The 18669-nt window shown below is 41.3% G+C and overlaps 1 protein-coding gene across 1 annotated transcript in view; it reads right to left on the bottom strand.

The window, feature by feature from the left end:
* LOC102386025 (uncharacterized protein C9orf84) overlaps positions 1–18669 on the bottom strand; it is a 94283-nt gene that overhangs the window by 30689 nt on the left and 44925 nt on the right. The window contains exons 9-13 of the mRNA XM_025208977.1: positions 13029–13481; positions 10832–10960; positions 7846–8022; positions 4524–4631; positions 1043–1224 (exon numbers count right to left, since the gene is read on the bottom strand). Of these exons, the coding sequence (XP_025064762.1) occupies positions 1043–1224; positions 4524–4631; positions 7846–8022; positions 10832–10960; positions 13029–13481 (1049 nt within the window). The remainder of the gene's footprint in view (positions 1–1042; positions 1225–4523; positions 4632–7845; positions 8023–10831; positions 10961–13028; positions 13482–18669) is intronic.

Below are 18669 nucleotides of genomic sequence, written 5' to 3' on the forward strand. Positions count from 1 at the left end.
GCGGGGGGGAAGAGTCCCCTGGCGTCAATTGCACTCACCAAAAAGCGGCTGTGTCACTTCCAGAAGTCCTGCGGCTGGCGCTCGCAGGGGAGGCAGTGGTGCTGCTGCCTGCCCCACTGCCCTCTGGCTAAACAGGGAGCATGGCCTGACAGGGGCTGTACCAGTGCTCTCAGGGGGTGCATGTGCAGCCCCGTACACCCCCTACACATTGCCACTGCATCTGCTCTTGGTGGGGGATTTACATATAGGTAAGATCAACAAGAACAACCATACTGTAAGATGAACGTATCTTGGATAGTTAGGTTCAAATTTTTCCATGTTCCTGTGCCCCAATTAGCTGCAGTTGCTATAACAATCTCTTTATGGCTATTTGCTGATGATCTTAATTAGAGTAACCTGAAGACTGTTAAATTATGCCTGGGGACTGGGCTGGTGCTCACATATCCCAGAAATAGAGAAGTGTAAAATGTGGCTTAAAGCCAGCATTTGAACACATAGCTCATCCAGTGCCCCAGGGCTACAGATAAGGTTTGGGGCCTTCAGTGTCTAAAACCAGATTGTAATTTTCAACAAGGGATGCACAAGACAAAGAAAACTATAGTGCTGTGCACTCAGAAAAGAAGAGCAAAACCCTCTAGGTTGAAATGGAGCCTTGTCTGGGACCAGTTCATTTTCAGTACTGATGACTAATTACATATTCACTTTGGTTGATGAACCTGTATGCAGGTGGGTGGGCAATATATGGGTCTCTTATCTATGTCAGCTGGGGGCAGAGACAAGCAGACATGAAGGGAGAAGTTACCTGTGCATGATAAAAACATTGTGCAAATTATATCATTCTCAGAGCAAGGGGGGATCCAGTAAAGGAATCACTAGGGAGCTCCTGAAGGTGTGCAGCTTTATATCCTCTACATGGAGGCATTCTCAATTAGAAAGACAAAATGCACGATTTCCTGATGTAAGCCAACCCCAACTTAAATAAGATTTTTTTTTATAATCATGGCTGTAGTCTAAAGTAAATTTATTTGTTTGAATTTTTAACCTTATGTTCCTCTGTATTACTCTGCATCCAGTTTAACATATGATGGTGAAGTGCTATTAATTTGGGGTTGGTTTCATGCTTTTTCTGCCTGCTAAACTGTATGATCTCCAGCTGTCTCCAAATATTATCCAAACAAGAACCAAAGATGCTTTTATAGATATCCTTTGCCTTGGACAAATACCCTGTTTAAAAAAAAAAGAGACAAGTAATTATTTAAATCTGACATTTCACAAACTTTGCAATAGCAAAAGGGGAAAAAAAAGAAAACTGTTCTGATTTACTTAATCTACACAACTTTTTCCTTCATTTAAAGATGACGTATAAAGGAAAGCTGAACATTTGGCCATGGATAAAAGTATTTGCAGAATACTCCCATTAATCGGGTCCTGGACATTTTAAGCATACAAATAACTTCTTAAAAATCCATCTAGCTCCTCCTCTACTGGCTGATTGCAGGCTGCCTCTTGATATTCCAGAACATAGCATTATGGAATTTCAGATACTGGACAATTAAGCTGTGATACTGAAGCAGCCTGTAGGGATTTTTCTTATATGCCACTTCCTTCAGAGCTCTGTGCTTTCATTTACAATACACTAAAAAGTTTAAATTATCTGCATCCCAACTGTTGGTTCATTATCACAGTTATTTTTAATACCTGTAACATGTCTGAGAGATGCACTTTGTGTATCAACAATTAAATTGAACCAGACCAGGAGACTCCAAGTTATAATACGAGAGTATTTAAGAAAGTAATGGCAATTTTGAAATAAAGCATTTTTCTGCTCCTGATATTTATTCTCCACTTGAAACACTGACTTTTGGGACTGTGAAATCATCATAATGGAGGCCATGTGTGTATTCTGATAAATCTGTGCATGAACTCTTATTACACTGTAATGGAAATGAACACATGAAATAGGACCTTGTGATTTCAGGTGTGAAATAAGAAGGAAATCAACTTTTATATCCTGATCTTTAATTTTACCAGAGGGGGCGAAACGGATGTAGAAACAGACATCGTCTTTGTGCCACTATAAACATTGGCACAAAGGCCAAGCAAACAGATATCCATACCTCTTGTCATACTACAAATACCCAAAATTTGTGGCTGCGACAAGCAGTATCAATTTCTGCTGCTTTATTGTGGCTAGAGGTGTGGGAAGCAGGCCATATTTGATTTGGATTTGGCCCGATTCAGGGGACAGTGATTCTATTCACTGATTTGGATCACTGTTCTGATTCGATTCAGCTGAATCCAAATCTGAAGATTCGATTCTGATTCAGAGAATCAGCGATTCGGCCATAGACACAGCTTTATATGTTTTTTCTACGTACCTTGAGGTACCAGACACAGCTTGTGAACGCTGAGATGGTGGGGCGGATGCAGTGTCCCATAGGAGCGCGGGGGGCCCCCATCATGCTTGGCAGCAGACCCTCCCCCCCCCTTCTGTGTCCCCCAGCTTGGTGATCAGCTGTGGGGGGACTCTGGGTGCCCCCAGCCCAGGCGCCGCGACGGTGGGGGGTGTGGGGGGGGGGGGGGGGGCGGGTCTGCTGCGCACTCTGCAGCAGACCCAGAAGTGGTCAGGAAGTACTTCTGGTCCACTTTCAGGTCCGCTGCCGAACGCACTGGGGACCCCCCGTGCTCCTGCGGGACGCTCCATCTGCCTCACCATCTCAGTGTTCATGATCTGTGCCTGGTACCTGGAGGTATATAGAAAAAACCTATAAAGCTGTGTCTATGTCTGAATCATCGAATATCTCTGAACTGAATTGGAGGCTTAATGGGTCTCCTGATTCGATTCGGATTCGGAGACACGGTAGCTGAATTGGGCCAAATCTTCTCTGAATCGAATCAGCGAAGCTTTGCAGAGCCCTAATTGTGGCAGACATTTGTAGGTTTACGGTAGGAGAGCACTGTTAGCCTAGAGCCACCTGCACTCTCCAGCCACCCCAGGCAAGTGGTCTTGGGGCTTCAGGTGCATGCCCTGGGAATTTCTGTGCAGGATCAGGCTCCTTGAGACTTGGAGGTGCCTGCCCAGCTTTCCCCTCTTCCAGAGGCAGATCCTGAGGGCATGTCTCAGTAAGTGGGGAAACCCCAACTTTCCCCACTTACCAAGATATGATCAGGAGATTGGTAAGTAAGAAAAGCTGACCAGGTGCTCCCAGGGCTTGAGAGCTCCAATCCTACTCAGGAGTTCTCAGAAGCACAGGATCTGGACCCTCAAGTCCTCAGAGTACTTGTCTGGGGTGGCTGGACAGTGCAGGCTGTGACAAGTAGTATGGATGTCTGTTTCCTTGGCTTTAGTGCTGCCATAACATTTTTTATGGCAGCACAAAGGTGATGAAAGGCAATGTCTAATTTCACAGGTAGGGTCTGTTTGTTCCCCAGTGGTTCTGAGACCCCTGCAGAGAAGCTGGTCCTGTCTACAGAAGACTGCGCTACAGGAAATGACAGGGTAAAGCTAGGTGAGGCACCCACCATAGCCAGTCTCAACCACACCAGAAGCAGAAATCTTAAGAGCAGCAGCAGGGGGTGTTCCCTACATGACTTTACCAACTGTTCCTGTGTTTGGTGCCTGCATCATAGAAGCAGGTGCACAAGGCCACACATATCACTGATGTTCTCTGGGACACCTGGGAAGCAGTACAGACATACCCTTAGTCACAAAAGAGTATATGAATTCCAACTGGCTGTACACTGTTCTGAACACTAAATATTGAACAAAGAAATCATTGTTGATAGTCATTTGCTTATGTCATTTTTTCATGTTTCCCAGTGTTAACTCAGAGATAACAATGCAAAATTCAGTATTCAGGGAGTTTGAGCAAAACCAGATATGACGCAACTGTGTGAAATTGTCTTGGCTGTTTCTTGGCTAAATCTGTGCTGTACCAGCATTTTTGCTGCTAAACAGCATTTTTGTTACATGTCAGTCATACCTGCCAAAGAAAGGCAACTTGCCCTGAATTGGTGTTTAATGAGTGTACAAAAGCAATGAGGCAGAAATAGGTTGAAACTGTAAGATGAGATATTATGAGAGTCTAATGATAGATATCCCCGAGTCAAGACTGAAACAAGGATTGGAGGACTCCATGGCATATTGAAGGCATGGCCAGCCTTCAGCATGAGTACCACAAACAGTACAGGCAGACTGTGTGGCACCTGGCAGGTTAGGAAGCAGACAGATAGCACAGTAGCCAACAGAGCAAAAAGAAAGGAAGGGATCAAGCAGGGTAAGAAGCAGAAAACAAAGGAGGGGGCTGGGCAGGGAATACAGAATAGGGAGCAGGGAGGGTTTGGGTTAAATTGTTATATACCTGCCAAAAAGGTTGACCGCCCCCCCGGCATACTGAATATCAGAGAGAGGTATGGCATCAAGCTCAGCTATACTGAATATCAGCCAGCAACATTTTGGGGGTAACCTACCATGCTTCAGAGATAATAAAGAGGGAATACACCTGTTTGTTGTTGATACTAACCTAATGCTCTGTCTAATTCACACATTAACAGGAGATCTCTAACTGTTACCAGTAGGTGTACTTGGGCAGCATGTTTGAACAGCTTTAGTTCCTTCTCACTTGTTTTTCCTGTACAAAAGAAACTTTTTTTAATCCATGCATGGTTTGCATAGAAACTCCAGAAACTATATTGCTTAAATTAAATTATACAAAGGGAGCTGATGTCTCAGAATAAGTCCCTCACAATTATATTCAGATGAATACAAACATGTTCTTCCTGTGGATCTTAGCAATGCAAACACAATATGTATGTAGATGAAGCAGACATTTTACCTCAGTTAAATTACCTGTGTGAGATCTGTAGTAGTCTAACTGCTTGGATTATGTTCATTCTCATCCACCAGAAGGAGACGGATTATTAAATAATTATATTATACCTCTACTTAAATATAAAGATCTATCCTTCTTTCAGACTTCAACTGTAGTTCCCAAGAAATCTGGCTGACTTCATTCCTTGACATTCAGTAAACACCCTCAAACTACCAATGGTAACCTGAATTCACACTTTTCAGAGAAAATTTGCATTAAAATTTGAGCCATTAAAATACTATTCCTAATGGAAGATGGTCTGGATTGGTATAGTACATTAAAAGAAAGAAAAGGAACATTTTCCAAGGGAAAGTGGTGTTGGCTCCTACTCTGGGGGTCTTTAAGAAGCGGCTCGATGCCTACCTGGCTGGGGTCATTTGAGCCCAGTTTTCCTCCTGCCCAGGCAGGGGGTCGGACTTGAAGATCTACAAGGTCCCTTCCGACCCTACTTCTATGATTCTATGATTTAAAGAAAAGAGGGAATTTCCTCTTCAGTTTTTAATACAAATCCAGACATACAAGACCTCCCAATTTGAAACCTCAAAGTAGCTCATATATTAGACTACAGGAGGGATTTGGATTTAATATCTGTTCAGTCCACCCACATGCCAAAGGCTACCCTTAGTGGAAGCCTGAATATCTTTCTGTAATATTTGGGCAAAGGTACATCCAGGTGTCAGTCTGATTTTCAAACCTCTAACAAAAATACTGACTTAATTTTTCTGATTCCATTTTCCTTGCAATAACATAAACTTCCCTGATTAACACTTTAATCCACTTTGATTGAGTAGATTTAGACATTGTTCATCTTTTCTTTGGCCCTTGGATCAGAACAGATCTTCACTGAACTCTGCTACTTGCTCTGGGAAAATCTGCAAGAAGCTATGAATGACCTGGCAAAGAATCCTTCTTCCTTTCGTATTTGTTACTTACAAGCAGAATGTAAGTAAGGAAATTTGCCTAATTCAGATAAAATGCAAATGGTATTTTAGGCTTAAATTTGGTGCAGACGGAGTTTCTGAACCTTCTCCCTAGTGGTAGAATTCTGGGCCTGGGTTGTTACACACCAGGCTACCTATTTAAAACCTGAAAGAGCTTCCTGGCAGATGTTGCCTCTAATGTGGACAAACATAGCTAAAATATTTGAAACTTCCTCTCTTGTCAGTTTGGCATTGATCTGATTTTCAGTCTGGGTGGCAAACAAATGCAACCTCTAAATCAGGTCCTTTTGAGCTGTAGTCCAGATATCCACAGATCTCATGAGCCAATCATGAAATCAGACAGGGAGTAGTAAACCTTGTCCACTATTCCCCAAAGAATAGCCTGGCTATGAAGGATTTTGTTTTACTGCCCACTATTTCAGTCAGAAAAACCTGTTCACTGACATAGGTAATGCTGCAAACCAAAGAGCTAGGACAAAAATGGGAAGACCATTGTTAGGGTGGATTGTCATATTTGGTTTCTGATGTTCTGCTCATTTTCTCCAACCATTCAACTGAGTTTGGAGAAACATAGACTTCCTTAAAAATTACTCTTAATTTAAACTGAAGACTGACAAAGATCTCTCCATCCTTTAAGGGGGTCTGATAATGCTCTACCCACTTCTCTGTGACTTGATGCGGTATTTGTGATTCCTTTGATGGAAGTATATAGCTTTAGTTCTCTCTCAGCATATGTGTTTGTTCTCTGAAACGACTCTGTTAACAATTTGCTTCGCTGGCCACTGTGAAAAATGAAGTGAACTTTGATATATCCTTTATTTAGTTTCTCTTGACCCCTGCGTACCAAAAAATGTTATTTTCTTCACAGTGTTCCTCACTAGCATTTTCCAGTATATGTTGCTTTTTTGTATTTTAAAAAACACATTAAACAAACACATTTGCTTCAACCATAACCTACAGAAGCTCATAACTTACTTTGCTGATTTTTTAAAATTAAGACCCTTTTTATTGATAGGGTGGCAAGTTCTTTACCCATGTCAGAAGATAAATTAGAATTAGACAAACTACATGTATTATATTCCATCTCAGAGTTTATAAGCAGCCTTAGTCATTCTTCATTTAGCTCCCGTGTAGTCAAGCAGACATGACAAAAATAGCCACCAAACACAAAGAAAAGGACAACAAAAATACATACTGGTATATTACAGTGTGTGGGGATACGAATTAAAACATTCCTTCAGTGTATAATTAACCAGGACCAAATATTTTATACACATCTAAAATGTCCTTAAATTAGATTTGGACTAATATGTTTTTAATATTAAGACCTGTGCGTTAGTAAAACAATATGGAAAACAAAGTCTGTGTGAAAGGGGCAAACTCCAAGGCCTGATCCAATACCAGCCTGCCACCTGTCTACGGGCAAAGTGCCCGCCTCACTCACCTGCCATGCCTTCATTGTTAGATAAGTAAAAAGATGATTTTAGGTGGGAGATTGCCCTTTGAGCACCGTGATGATGACAAAGGGTGGTTCCTACCTCCCCCTATTGTCCCCCATTTCTTGGGGACTCCCTCGCCACAAGGAGTCCCACCAGACCACCCTTCCCCAGCAGGGTGCAGTTTCAGGTCATGCCAAGGACCAGGAGCCTCCTGCCATCCCCACAGCCCCAGCCTTTACCCCCAAGATGTTCCGGGAGCAGCAGCTCAGCCAGGTGGTGTTACTCCCTTGGTGGGTAGCAGCAAACTGCTGCTCCAGCTCTAAAATGACCACCCTCATCAAGCACCTGCTGGCTGCCTGCTCTTAAAGCCCTTAAAGTGACAGGCACCCAAAAGGTGCTCTGTCACAGTCTGTATTAATGAAGATCTTTTGGAAAATAAAAGTCAGTTACTATCATCCCATAAAATAGGAAACTGCTGAAAGCCCTGTCAGTGATTTGTTAAACTCACTCAATCCTATTACAAATGAAACCTCATTATTACCGATGAAGAGCACACTGCATTTTGAAAGATGTTGGTAGCCACACCAATCCTACCTTGTTTAAAATCATCACAGATCACTTTCTCCTGCTGTCTTAAGAAGAATCTAGTGTGGTCAAATTTAACGGCAGCAAACCTCCAACTCTTTGAGGCAAGCATGCCAAGATCCATCATCTCTTTTAAAACAGGAGTGGCGGCGGCTGCTAAGACGTGGTATGCCTGGCACTGGCCCTCTAGTTAACATAAATTAAAAAAAAGGTGATACAGTTTGGTTACCCCTGATGCTGTTGAATAAAGTAGTCAAAATGTCTTCCATAAAACAACAAAAAAGATTTCTTCACGAAATCTGCAACCCTTGTTAAACTTTAAACTTTTTTTTACAGTTTCTTAATGACTGTTTCAGAAGACACAACTTTTTAGGGCAACTGACATACATTCATTTAATGGCACAATGGGAGCTGATCCCTGATCCCAACAATTGTGTCTCCTGCCATGTCCCATGTGCATGGAAGGGTGCATGCTTTTAGGATCAGGGATCAGATCCCAATGGTGCCATTACTACCTCCCAGTGTAGGGGGAGCTGGACTCCTCCTGAACTGGCAAGTTGAAAGCTGGGTGTCTACAGCCCAGATTAACCCAAACGGTCATGGGGCCAGAACCAACAATCAGCTGATTTTTGGTCTAGTCTCAGGACTGCACTGAGGCCAATTCAACAATCTGGTGCAGTCTCAAGGCTAAGACAATCAGCTGATTGTTGGTCCCAGTCCCGGGACTGCACAAGAGCCAGTTGCAGACCCCAATGCCTTTCCAGGGCTAGAACCAACAAGGGAGCACATTAGGGCTGGCTCAAGACTCTGGTGTGGTCCCAGGACCAGGACTGCACCAGTCTTAAGTCACCTCTGGTTACCCTGCCATATGTTCAGTTTAAAGAGCAATGGAAACCAGCAACAGAAATGTTACACCTATTTTGTGAAATATTTTTGTGGCTGGTTTCCTGTTTTGTTGCACCATTACTTCCTTGAATGTGTGGCAGAATTACTATTTATGAGGTGATTAACAGGGTAATCACAACTTAATTGTAACACCTGCCAGGGGCTTAAGATATAACCAAGTTTTCATAGCACCAGGTTTCAGTAAGTTAACAGAAAAAGTGAAGGATTTCAATCTACTGCTGATGTTGAATTAGCTGGATGTTACTGCTGATGTTGAATTACTGAATGTTATAGTTCAGTTGATCACAAGGACAACTTGTCATTGTTTTTACTTTTCAGGGTTTATCATTCATTGTAAAAATACCTCAAGCTGACTTGCCAGGTTTGAAACGTTTCAGTAGCTGATACACTTTTTTGCTATCTTATGGTCTCATTATGATTAGTTAGTATTTGTTAACACTTTAAAGAAGTGGAACATTATGATAAGCGTTCACTATCCGCATCTCTAGTTCTGTATTCTTTGTGGTCAAATGCTGTGTTTTTGCTAGTCAACACAATGCAATTTAATTAAATCATTAATGTATTAACAAATAATTTTCTTTTTAAAGTGCTCTAATATTTCCAGTAATGCACCATTAATGTTTCATTGTTTTTACAAATGTGGTTATGTGTGGTTTTCTATTCTCTCTCTGCATTGGATCAAGCTTGCTTCTGACTGAAGAACTGCTTTATGTGTAATGGCACTATGTCAAAATGTCACCATGTTTCAGAGACTGGCATGCAACAGTCCATCATATTTTATAGCACCTGAGGATAATATAGGTTGTTTATGCTGATTGATGAAAGGCTTTATTTTCAGTTGCATTGAAAACTTTTGTTTCCTGACTTACAAAGAAAAAGCATCTGGTTTTAGGTCCTGATTCATGGATTATGAATTTTTACATCAAAAAAGTCATTGGTTAAAACCAGAAATAATCTTGAGAGTTGTGATTAGCATCCAAGCTCCCCACTTGCAATTAATGTGCAGCAATAAACTCCAGTGAATATTGCACCAGAGTTTGTTGCTCCTGGGTCCTGTGTTTGAATATGCTCTAAGGCCTGCAGGACATTGAGCTGGGTTGCAGCAGCCCCAGCAGGCAGGGGACCCACAGAGGTCAGCCTGATAGCCTGGGGCTGCTTTCACCTGACTCAACGTGCTGCAGAGAGGGAAGCTGAGGTACAAGGGTGCTTCAGTGTGGGACTAGCTAGTAGGCAGCCCCTGCACTGAAGAACCCTTGTGCCTCAGCCAGCCCTGTAAGCATCTACATGTGCATTGCTGTGGAGCAAGAAACTCCACTGTAGGACAGTACTTGTGTTTACAAGTACTAACCTATTGCAGAGTTAATTAGTTTTACTCCACAAGTATATGCCGAGATGTTTACTGCAGAGCTAATTAGTCTACTCTGCAGTAAACAACTCATGTAGAGGCACCCACAGAGTCATGTTCCTTCCTGCTTGCACTCTTTCTAGTCCCTGGAATCTTGCATTCTTTTCTACCCAATAACAGAGCTCCACAGCAGGGGCAGAGACTGCTTCTCCCAACCCACCTAAACCTACAGCCTGGTGGTTATTCAGATCCTAAGATGTTTTTAGCTGTCTTATATGCCCTCCTGACATGCAAACTTATGCATATGCCATTGTTTTAAGGACATTTTCTATTGAGATTACCACTAGCTTCCTTTCATTTTCCCTTTTTCTTCTCAAACATCCAAGCAAAGAACAGATGCAAAGCTAATACGTTTGTGTTTGTGCCTCAGTGTTTCAATATACAGTATGGGGACTCTTTCAGTTAGTTTGATTTCTAGTATCAGGACTCTCTCAGTTCTGGCATAATTCAAAACTATTTATTTTTCAAATGTTATCATCTGCCAGTCTTGCAATGGAACTTTGTTGGATGGACTCCCACATACATAATGGCAGAAGGAACCACCCACATAAACATCTGCAGCACAAGGACTTGAACACAGAATGAAACTGGTTTCCATATTAGTTTTGTACAGGTAGAAATTATTTTATATAAATCTGTATTCCAATAAAAATAATTTAACTGCTTAAACCAAAAATTTGATACCTGAGGCTTGAACTTGGATTGAAACTCTGTCTTGAGTCTCCTGTTCTGGTTTCTTTTTCAGCACAGCCTTGTAAGCAGCCGGAATGTCTTGTTTAAGAATTTGTGAACGCTCTTCTTCATTTTCGAGAACTACAGCATTGACCATAATGTTGATACATAATTATCACAACAGCCCAAAAAATAAGTATATTTCTTAACATGTATCTCTACTTGCTAATGAGCTCAGGTACCACAGAGCAATAATTTTTGTTTTTACTCTTGAAAAAAGACAATAGTTTATTTTTACCCTTTATATCCCCTAGGTGTTCCTACTTCCTGGCTGCAGTCACTTGATACATGGGCCAGTGTTTGAAGAAAGTGGGTTCTGTCAGATCTAAAATGCAGTTACTTTTTGTTTGTTACAGAGATCCTGACCCTGGAAAACTTTGGGAAGCTGCCTCTACAACCACAGAGAAACACTCCTTAATGAGCATTAGGTCAAGAAAGCTGTGGAGTAGAAGGACATTTGTGCAACCACTCATTTATTCAGTGTATGGCATGGCGGGTCTGACTAAAGTCATAAGGAAGTTAGAAAGATGAGGGAAGAGGAGAAGGATAATACAAAGGTTGGAAAAAACTTATTTAAAGGAGTCTGTTCTGAAGGAGTCCCTTCATTTCCACTTCTTTGCAGCTGTTCCCTTAGTCTCTTTAGCACCTCAGTAGCTCATTATTTCCTTTTCCTCCTGCTCGTCCCTCTATAAATATTATATGCAAATAACATTCTAAACTTAAAAGAAAACATTACAAGGGGATTGCAAGGAGGTTTATTTGTTGGGGGACAGTAGATCTTCAATCAATATAGCTACTTTTTAAAAGGGACTTTACTGATCATGTGACACAATAGCATCAAATACTATTAGTACTTAGTATTAAAAATACTGTTAGTATTTAGCATGAAATATTGTTGTATTATTTCTACAGGAATGATACAAAATGTTCAGTTTCCCAAGAGCCTATACACTCAGGTATCAGTAATACACAACACTTCAGCTAAATTATAAGCATTTACTACTTCATGATACATTTAGTTTAGCTAAGCCTCCACAACTGTTAACAAGGATTTACGTCTACAGTTATTCTGGACACCATAACACACCCACAACATCTGCTTACAGATGTAGTTCCAGGTAGAGTTCACTAGATGGTAACATTGGACCTCAGTTCAGATGCCTTCATTTCGTATGTTTAGGACAGGGATTAGCATTTTTATAAGCTCTGAAAGGATTCTGTATGTGTATCAAAGGAAAACAAGAAGAGATGATTTTACTTTAAAATTTGTACCCAAGTTCTTAGGAATAATTAGCTTTCTAAAATTATGTAAGGGTTCAATTAAAATCTGTATTAAGGACTTAACATCCTAGGCCCATTTTATGGTATTATAATTATGACTGAGAAGATTTGCATCACAACCTTTATTTTTTGCCCAGGGGTATAACACTCACATGTAGGTATGTAAACTTTATTAAAGCTTTGTTAAACCAGATCCTTGCAGCATTTTATTTTCAGTGTGATTTTACTTTGAAAAGTGATTGTATATACATGCCATTGCCTTTCAATGACTTCTTTTGCAAAAGTGCTCAATTAACAAATTAGAAGACTTACTTTCTACCTATTAATCTCATGCTCAGCCTGCAACCTGGGCTTCCTTCTCATGCATCAACACCCAGCAAACCATATTCTGCCTCCTTCAACTCCTGTTCAGCCTCACTGAGTCATTAGGTTTGCACAAGTTTAAGTGATTGGAAAAATTTTGTTGGCAGAAGGGTTGGGGAGGGAGGCAGCAAGGGGAGAGGGAGAATCTAACTCACTCTTTGAGATCTACTGGTTCTATAGGACTAAAAAATAGAAAGCAACAGAAACTTTATCACAGAAAATAGTAGACTGGACAGAACACACACAGGGAGCCAAGCTCATGAGCAAAAGGTACTATTTTCACAATCACCATTCATAGTAGAGCCTAACTTTAATATATAATTAAGGCAATAAATAAATAAATAAAAAGGTACTGCCATAGATGAAATATCACATGAATAGAAATTTCACCATGTGTTCATCCCATGTAGTTCCACTGACTTTGGTATAGTTACACCCGATTTACAGTTATGTAAGAGAGTAGAATCAGGCTCAGAATAATGACTGGACAGAATGGTTCACCTACCCTCTTTTTGACCAGCCACATTATTCTTTTCTTCATTTGGGATAAGTACATGTTTAGATCTCAGCATAATGAAGTTGCTCAAAAGGTCAGAACCATCATCACATTTTCTGGTCAGTTCAGCTGGTGTATTCCTTTCATTTCTTGAAGAGCTGTTTGGTTCAAAAAATACTTCCTGACAGCTGAGGGATTCAAGGTTATTCTTGTCTTCTTTCTCTTGGTTTAGGAAATGTGTTGGTATTTCTATCTTATTTTGTTCTATCTCTTCTCTTGTTAGCTTTTCAGCAGGTGTACTTGCATCATGTATGACACCACATTGTGCTGCCTTCATATGTAATGGAGAGCACTGGTTTTTCTTTTGAGGACTGAAATGTAAATTTGTTGTTTTGTCCTTGTGATGTGCACCAGCAGAAAGCAATCCTTGGTTACTAATGGAATTTTTTTCTTCAAGCCATCCTGAAAGAAAAGAAAATATTTCCCTATAGTTTTGAATTCTCCTAGTAAGGACCCACACCTTTGAAGAACTTATAACTCATGACAGTGGACTTGCTATTGGTACGATTGTACTGATTACTCTATTGTACTAATCATGTTATCTCCAGGTAACAACAAAGTTGAAAAAACACAAAGTAAGAACTCCATTATAGAAAATAATTTAAGTGCTTTCAAACATTTTCTGCACTGGTATCTGTGCTGTTTAGGCCCCTGGCATGCATTCATTTAAAGACACAATGGGCACATCTACATGTCACCCTATGTTGCTGTCATAGATGGAGGGAGAAAATATTATTGGGGGGGGAGGGCTGAGTGCATGTGTCAGGGTGAGAACTACAACTCCCTTTGGGCAATGCACGATGTGACACGTGTGGTTAGCTCCTTCCTCAGCTTCACAGAGCTGAAGGTGCGTGGGGTGCTGGCCTGGCTGCACGCTGAGCGGCACTGTGGTGCTGCTGGTATTGCCAGCCACTGCAAAATTAGTTTTGGGGGAGGGCTAAGCCCCCACCAAACCCTGGCCTTGTGCCACCTATGGTTGCCGTAACAATGCACTCAATCACCAAATGATGCGCTACAGCGACTTAGCCATCATATGACTCTACATGTGACTGGCAGCTACTTTGCCACAGTGGTGTGTTCCCCCATTTTAGTGCACTGCTATGGTGAAGTAGCAGCTAAAACTAACTGCGAATGGCACAGTATGGGCAGTTACTATGCCATGCTTTAGTATTTCCAAAGTACTTTTTGAAGTACTAAAGCACAGTGCAGTAACAACGTCACCATAGGGCAATGTGTAGACATGCCCAATGACATTTCATCCCCAATCCTAAATTGTACCTCCTGCCATGCCACACATGCTCCTCCTGATCATGATCCCGGCTTCCCCTGCACTAGCAAGGGTGAAGGTCCAAGACCCAGGAGGACACTCAGCTGATTGTTGGCTCTGGTCCGGGACCACTCTGGGGTCTTAAACTGGACCCAGTGTGGTCTGTAGTCAACAATCAGCTTACTGTCAGCCCCAGCCCCTGACTGCCTCAGAGGAAGTTCAAGACCCTGTATGGTTCCTGGCTGGAGCTGACAGTCAACTGATTGTTGGCCTTGGACCGCACTGGGGCTGGTTTGAGACCCTGGTCAGATCCCATTGTTTGTTTAAATGAATGTTTCCCAGACTTACAGGGCATTTATACACGTGATCCAGGAGGTGGGGAGGGAGGGTTTGCTTTAACTAGAGCAGCTTCAAGAGCTACTCTAATTAAAGTGCCTGGAGCGTCATGTGTCTGTGCTGAAAAATGGCGGTGGGGGTGCTTTAACTAAAGCTTGTTGAATGAGCTTTAGTTAAAGTACCCACACCACCATTTTTCAGTGTGGGGAGGCCAATACACATGACATTGGCATCTGCTGGAGTGCAGTGATTATCACACTCCAGCAAAGCAGATTTATCAAGTCTGCTCCAATGCACTGTAATTACAGCATGTCAGAGCAGCCTCGATGAATATGTATAGGCATCCCAAAATGCTTAAAATTTAAGGTGCAATACAACGTAGAATATTTTTATGGCTGGTTTGCCATTTTATGGCACCTTAAGTTGAATGCATACGTAGCATCCTTGCTGTTTATGCTATGATTAATATGTTAATAATGGCATAAATGTAATGGGTAGAGGGGTCTTAAAGTCTTGTCGTTTGGGGTGGGAAGAAATTTGGTTAAGGATATAGGTAACTGTGTTTATTGGAAACATTTTACATTTAAGGATATATATAGAAAGCATATAGCTTCCTGCTATATATGTATGTTTATAATGTTATAGCCAAATATTTTGCAATATGATGTGCCCCTAGAATGTTGCCACAGGTAGGTGGCAGGGTTCTTCCATGTGGCTTACAGTCATGTTCCATATAGTTGGGGATGGTCCTGCTTTGAGCAGGGGGTTGGACTAGATGATCTCCTGAGGTCCTTTTCAACCCTAATTTTCTGATTTTATGACTTTACATATCACCATAGTGAGAAAACTCCAGCTGATCAATGAATTTTCACTACCACACAAGCAGCTGAATTTCCTACAAGTCCTGGACCACTGAGCTATCCTTGAAAAAACTAGAACTTTATGGAAGTCTGATAAACAGATTATAGGATGGAGATGGGCTTTTCTTTGTGACTGTAGGGGATAGGACTAAAAACAATGGCCTCAAGCTGTAGCCAGGGAAATTTAGGTTGGAGATGAGAAGGAATTTTCTGACTATGAGGGTGTTCAAGCATTGGAACAGGTTACCTACAGAAGTTGTGGAATCTCCAACACATGAAATTGTCAAAAGCCGGTTAGAAGGACACTTGGCTGGGACGGTTTAATCATGGATGATCCTTCCTTGAGCAGGTGACTGCACTAGATGACCTTGTAAGGTCCCTTCCAGCCCAACTTCCCTATGATCCTGTTGTTCAGTATTATAGTGATACCAATGAATAATAGAAATTTATATTTATTTGAAATTATTTATTACCTTTCATTCAAGAATTCTCCTGTCATTATGTATTTTATTGAAAATATGAAGGGCCTGATATGGCTAATTTTCACTTGCAACTACCACATTTTCCATATGCAGTCCTATTAATTGTAAGGGCCAAAAAAGGAGGCAATTGCACATACACTTTTATCCATGCAAATGCCAATCTAACCTTTTCAAACTTCAACCTTATGGTACGATTACTTAATAAATTATGCTGTTTTAATTTCTTTTATTATTCTGGGTGAGAAATTTTCTCAGGGGCAGTAATGTTGAATCTGTTAATGAACCAAGTGATTCTCTGCCCCTTTCTGTGTCGTTTTCATCATTGAACATTTCTAACAAAAAACAAATATACTTACTTTCTAACTGAGCTGATGTAATTTGTGAGAATGTTTCCACCTGAGTAGGAAGCAGGCTATTTGCAGTAGCCAAATCTGTGTTTACTAATTGCTCTAAAACATCTGGTGATACCAGATTTAATCCTGAGTAAAGCCACCAGTCTGCTTTCAATGGGCTAAACACTGGTGTTTCTACTGTAACAGATAGTAACTTCTTCAATTCTATAACTGAACAATGTTGGCATGTATGCTCAGCAGCTGGATGCTCTAAAAAGAGAAAATATTCTGTATTAAAAAACTAGTAATGTCAGGAAAAAACCAAAGCTTGGAAAACAAAACCCCTTCTAAATATTTATGGCTTAGATTATGGATCTCTTTTTGGATATACTTCTCATAGCAATTCAGGATCCTAAATTGGATATAAGAAAAAAAACCCAACCATTTTACCCACATTAGTAAAATCAGCTCTTTCACACTTCATCTTTTGTGTTAAACTCTCTAGCTGTGATTTTAACTTTAGTGTCTTGGTATATACACCTGCATCTGTGCTTTACACATGATGCAAAATTTGTTCATTCTGTGGTTTTAATTGCCGTGCTTACAAGCAGCTATTTTAGTCAATACTTGGAGAGAAAACCCTAAATAGTAACTAGATTATTTTACAAAGGAATTAGATGACATCAATTGCTAATCTGATCTCAAACTATCAGGGGACAATGGGGGACAATGAAATGTGTGAACAGTGGTGATGGGTTTTTGGCTGCTGTTTTATAACTCGCATGCTGGTTTCAGAAATAATATATGGCTTATTGGTTTTGCTTCTGCACTTCACTTCCTAATGTGTTCTTTTGGCATTAGAAACTTAAACTCCCCATAATTATGCCCACATTATGGAGGCTATTAACAAGGACTTTCAAACAATAATCGCACATAAATTACACTCACTTACAAAAATTACCATTTCCATTAAAAGTAATTAGCAGCAGGTGAACTGAAGCTTTTCCAACAAGAGCATGACTAATTGTTTTATGCTATGTGTTCTATTTAGCACTAGTATGGTCTCCCACCTGGAGAACGGTTTTGTTTTGGCAGAATACATTAAGAAATATGTAGACAAACTACAGACGGTCCATAGAAGAGCAAGAAAAATGATCAGAGATCTAGGAAACATGACATAAGGAAAGGCTCAAAGAATCAGGATTATTTTAGCTGGAGAAGAGAAGACTGAGGGAGAACCTGATAAATCATCAAACCCACACAAACTTGTTATAAAGATGGTAATCAATTATTTTATATGTCCACTGGGGACAGGACAAGTAGAAATGGGTCCAAACTACAACAAGGGAGTTCTAGGTTAAATATCAGTATGACCTTTCTAATTACAAGACTGTTTAAGCAGCGATTACTCAAAGAGGTTATGCAATCGCGTTCACTGAGTCAGGTAGGGATGATCCTGCCTTCAGCAGAGGGTTGCCCTAGACAATTTTTGAGGTCGCATCCAGTCGTATTTTTCAGTGATTCTCTGAAATTATTACTGTGGAAAGATGAATATTAGGCAAGCTAATTAGTTGCCTCATGGGAGGTTCTTAGCCAGCAGGGTCTTGTTCTTTTTCTCAAGGTCAAACTGATTTGGGTCAGAAAGGAGCATTTCCCCTTGGTCAAATGGAATGGACTGTGGGAGTTGTTGCCCTCCTCTATAAGCAGGTATGTCAAACATGCCTGTGGGCCAGATCCGGCCCAGGGAGCTTCTCATGGGTTGAACCACTCGCCTCCATGGGTTGGATTCAGCCTGAAGGGATCCCCGCTGTGGCTGATGGAACGCCTGAGGCTGCAGTAATAATCTCCACTGTTTTGGCGTGGCTCAGGGAGTTACCTCCCCTCACCTTACCCCTCTTACTTGCTCCTGAAATTAAGGGTTTTAGTTGCCTCTGATAACCAAGACCAGTATCAAGGGAAAAGTGGGGAGGAGAGTGGTGTTAACTCTGGATTCCAGACTTGTGCTGCAACTTCAGCTTTGGCTGCCATGGGAATTAATGCCACTGCTCCCACCACTCATGCACTGTTCAGTCTGCAGAAAGCCCCACAGTCTGGATCCAGCCTGTGGGGCCCAATGAATTTAACACCCCTCTCTATAGCATTGGACATGGTCTTTTCCCTAGGATCATCTGAGCATATATAAATCCATAGGTGCTTTAGTAAGGGGGGAGCACGTGCCCCCCCAGCAACCAGTCAGAGACTGGGGGTATGTGTCCCCCTGTGGCCAATCAGGCTGACCGCAGCAAAACTTACCAGCCAGTGAGCGGCCACGCT

The sequence above is a fragment of the Alligator sinensis genome, unplaced genomic scaffold, assembly GCF_000455745.1.
Source record: "Alligator sinensis unplaced genomic scaffold, ASM45574v1 scaffold371_1, whole genome shotgun sequence".
NCBI classification, from domain to species: Eukaryota; Metazoa; Chordata; order Crocodylia; family Alligatoridae; genus Alligator; species Alligator sinensis.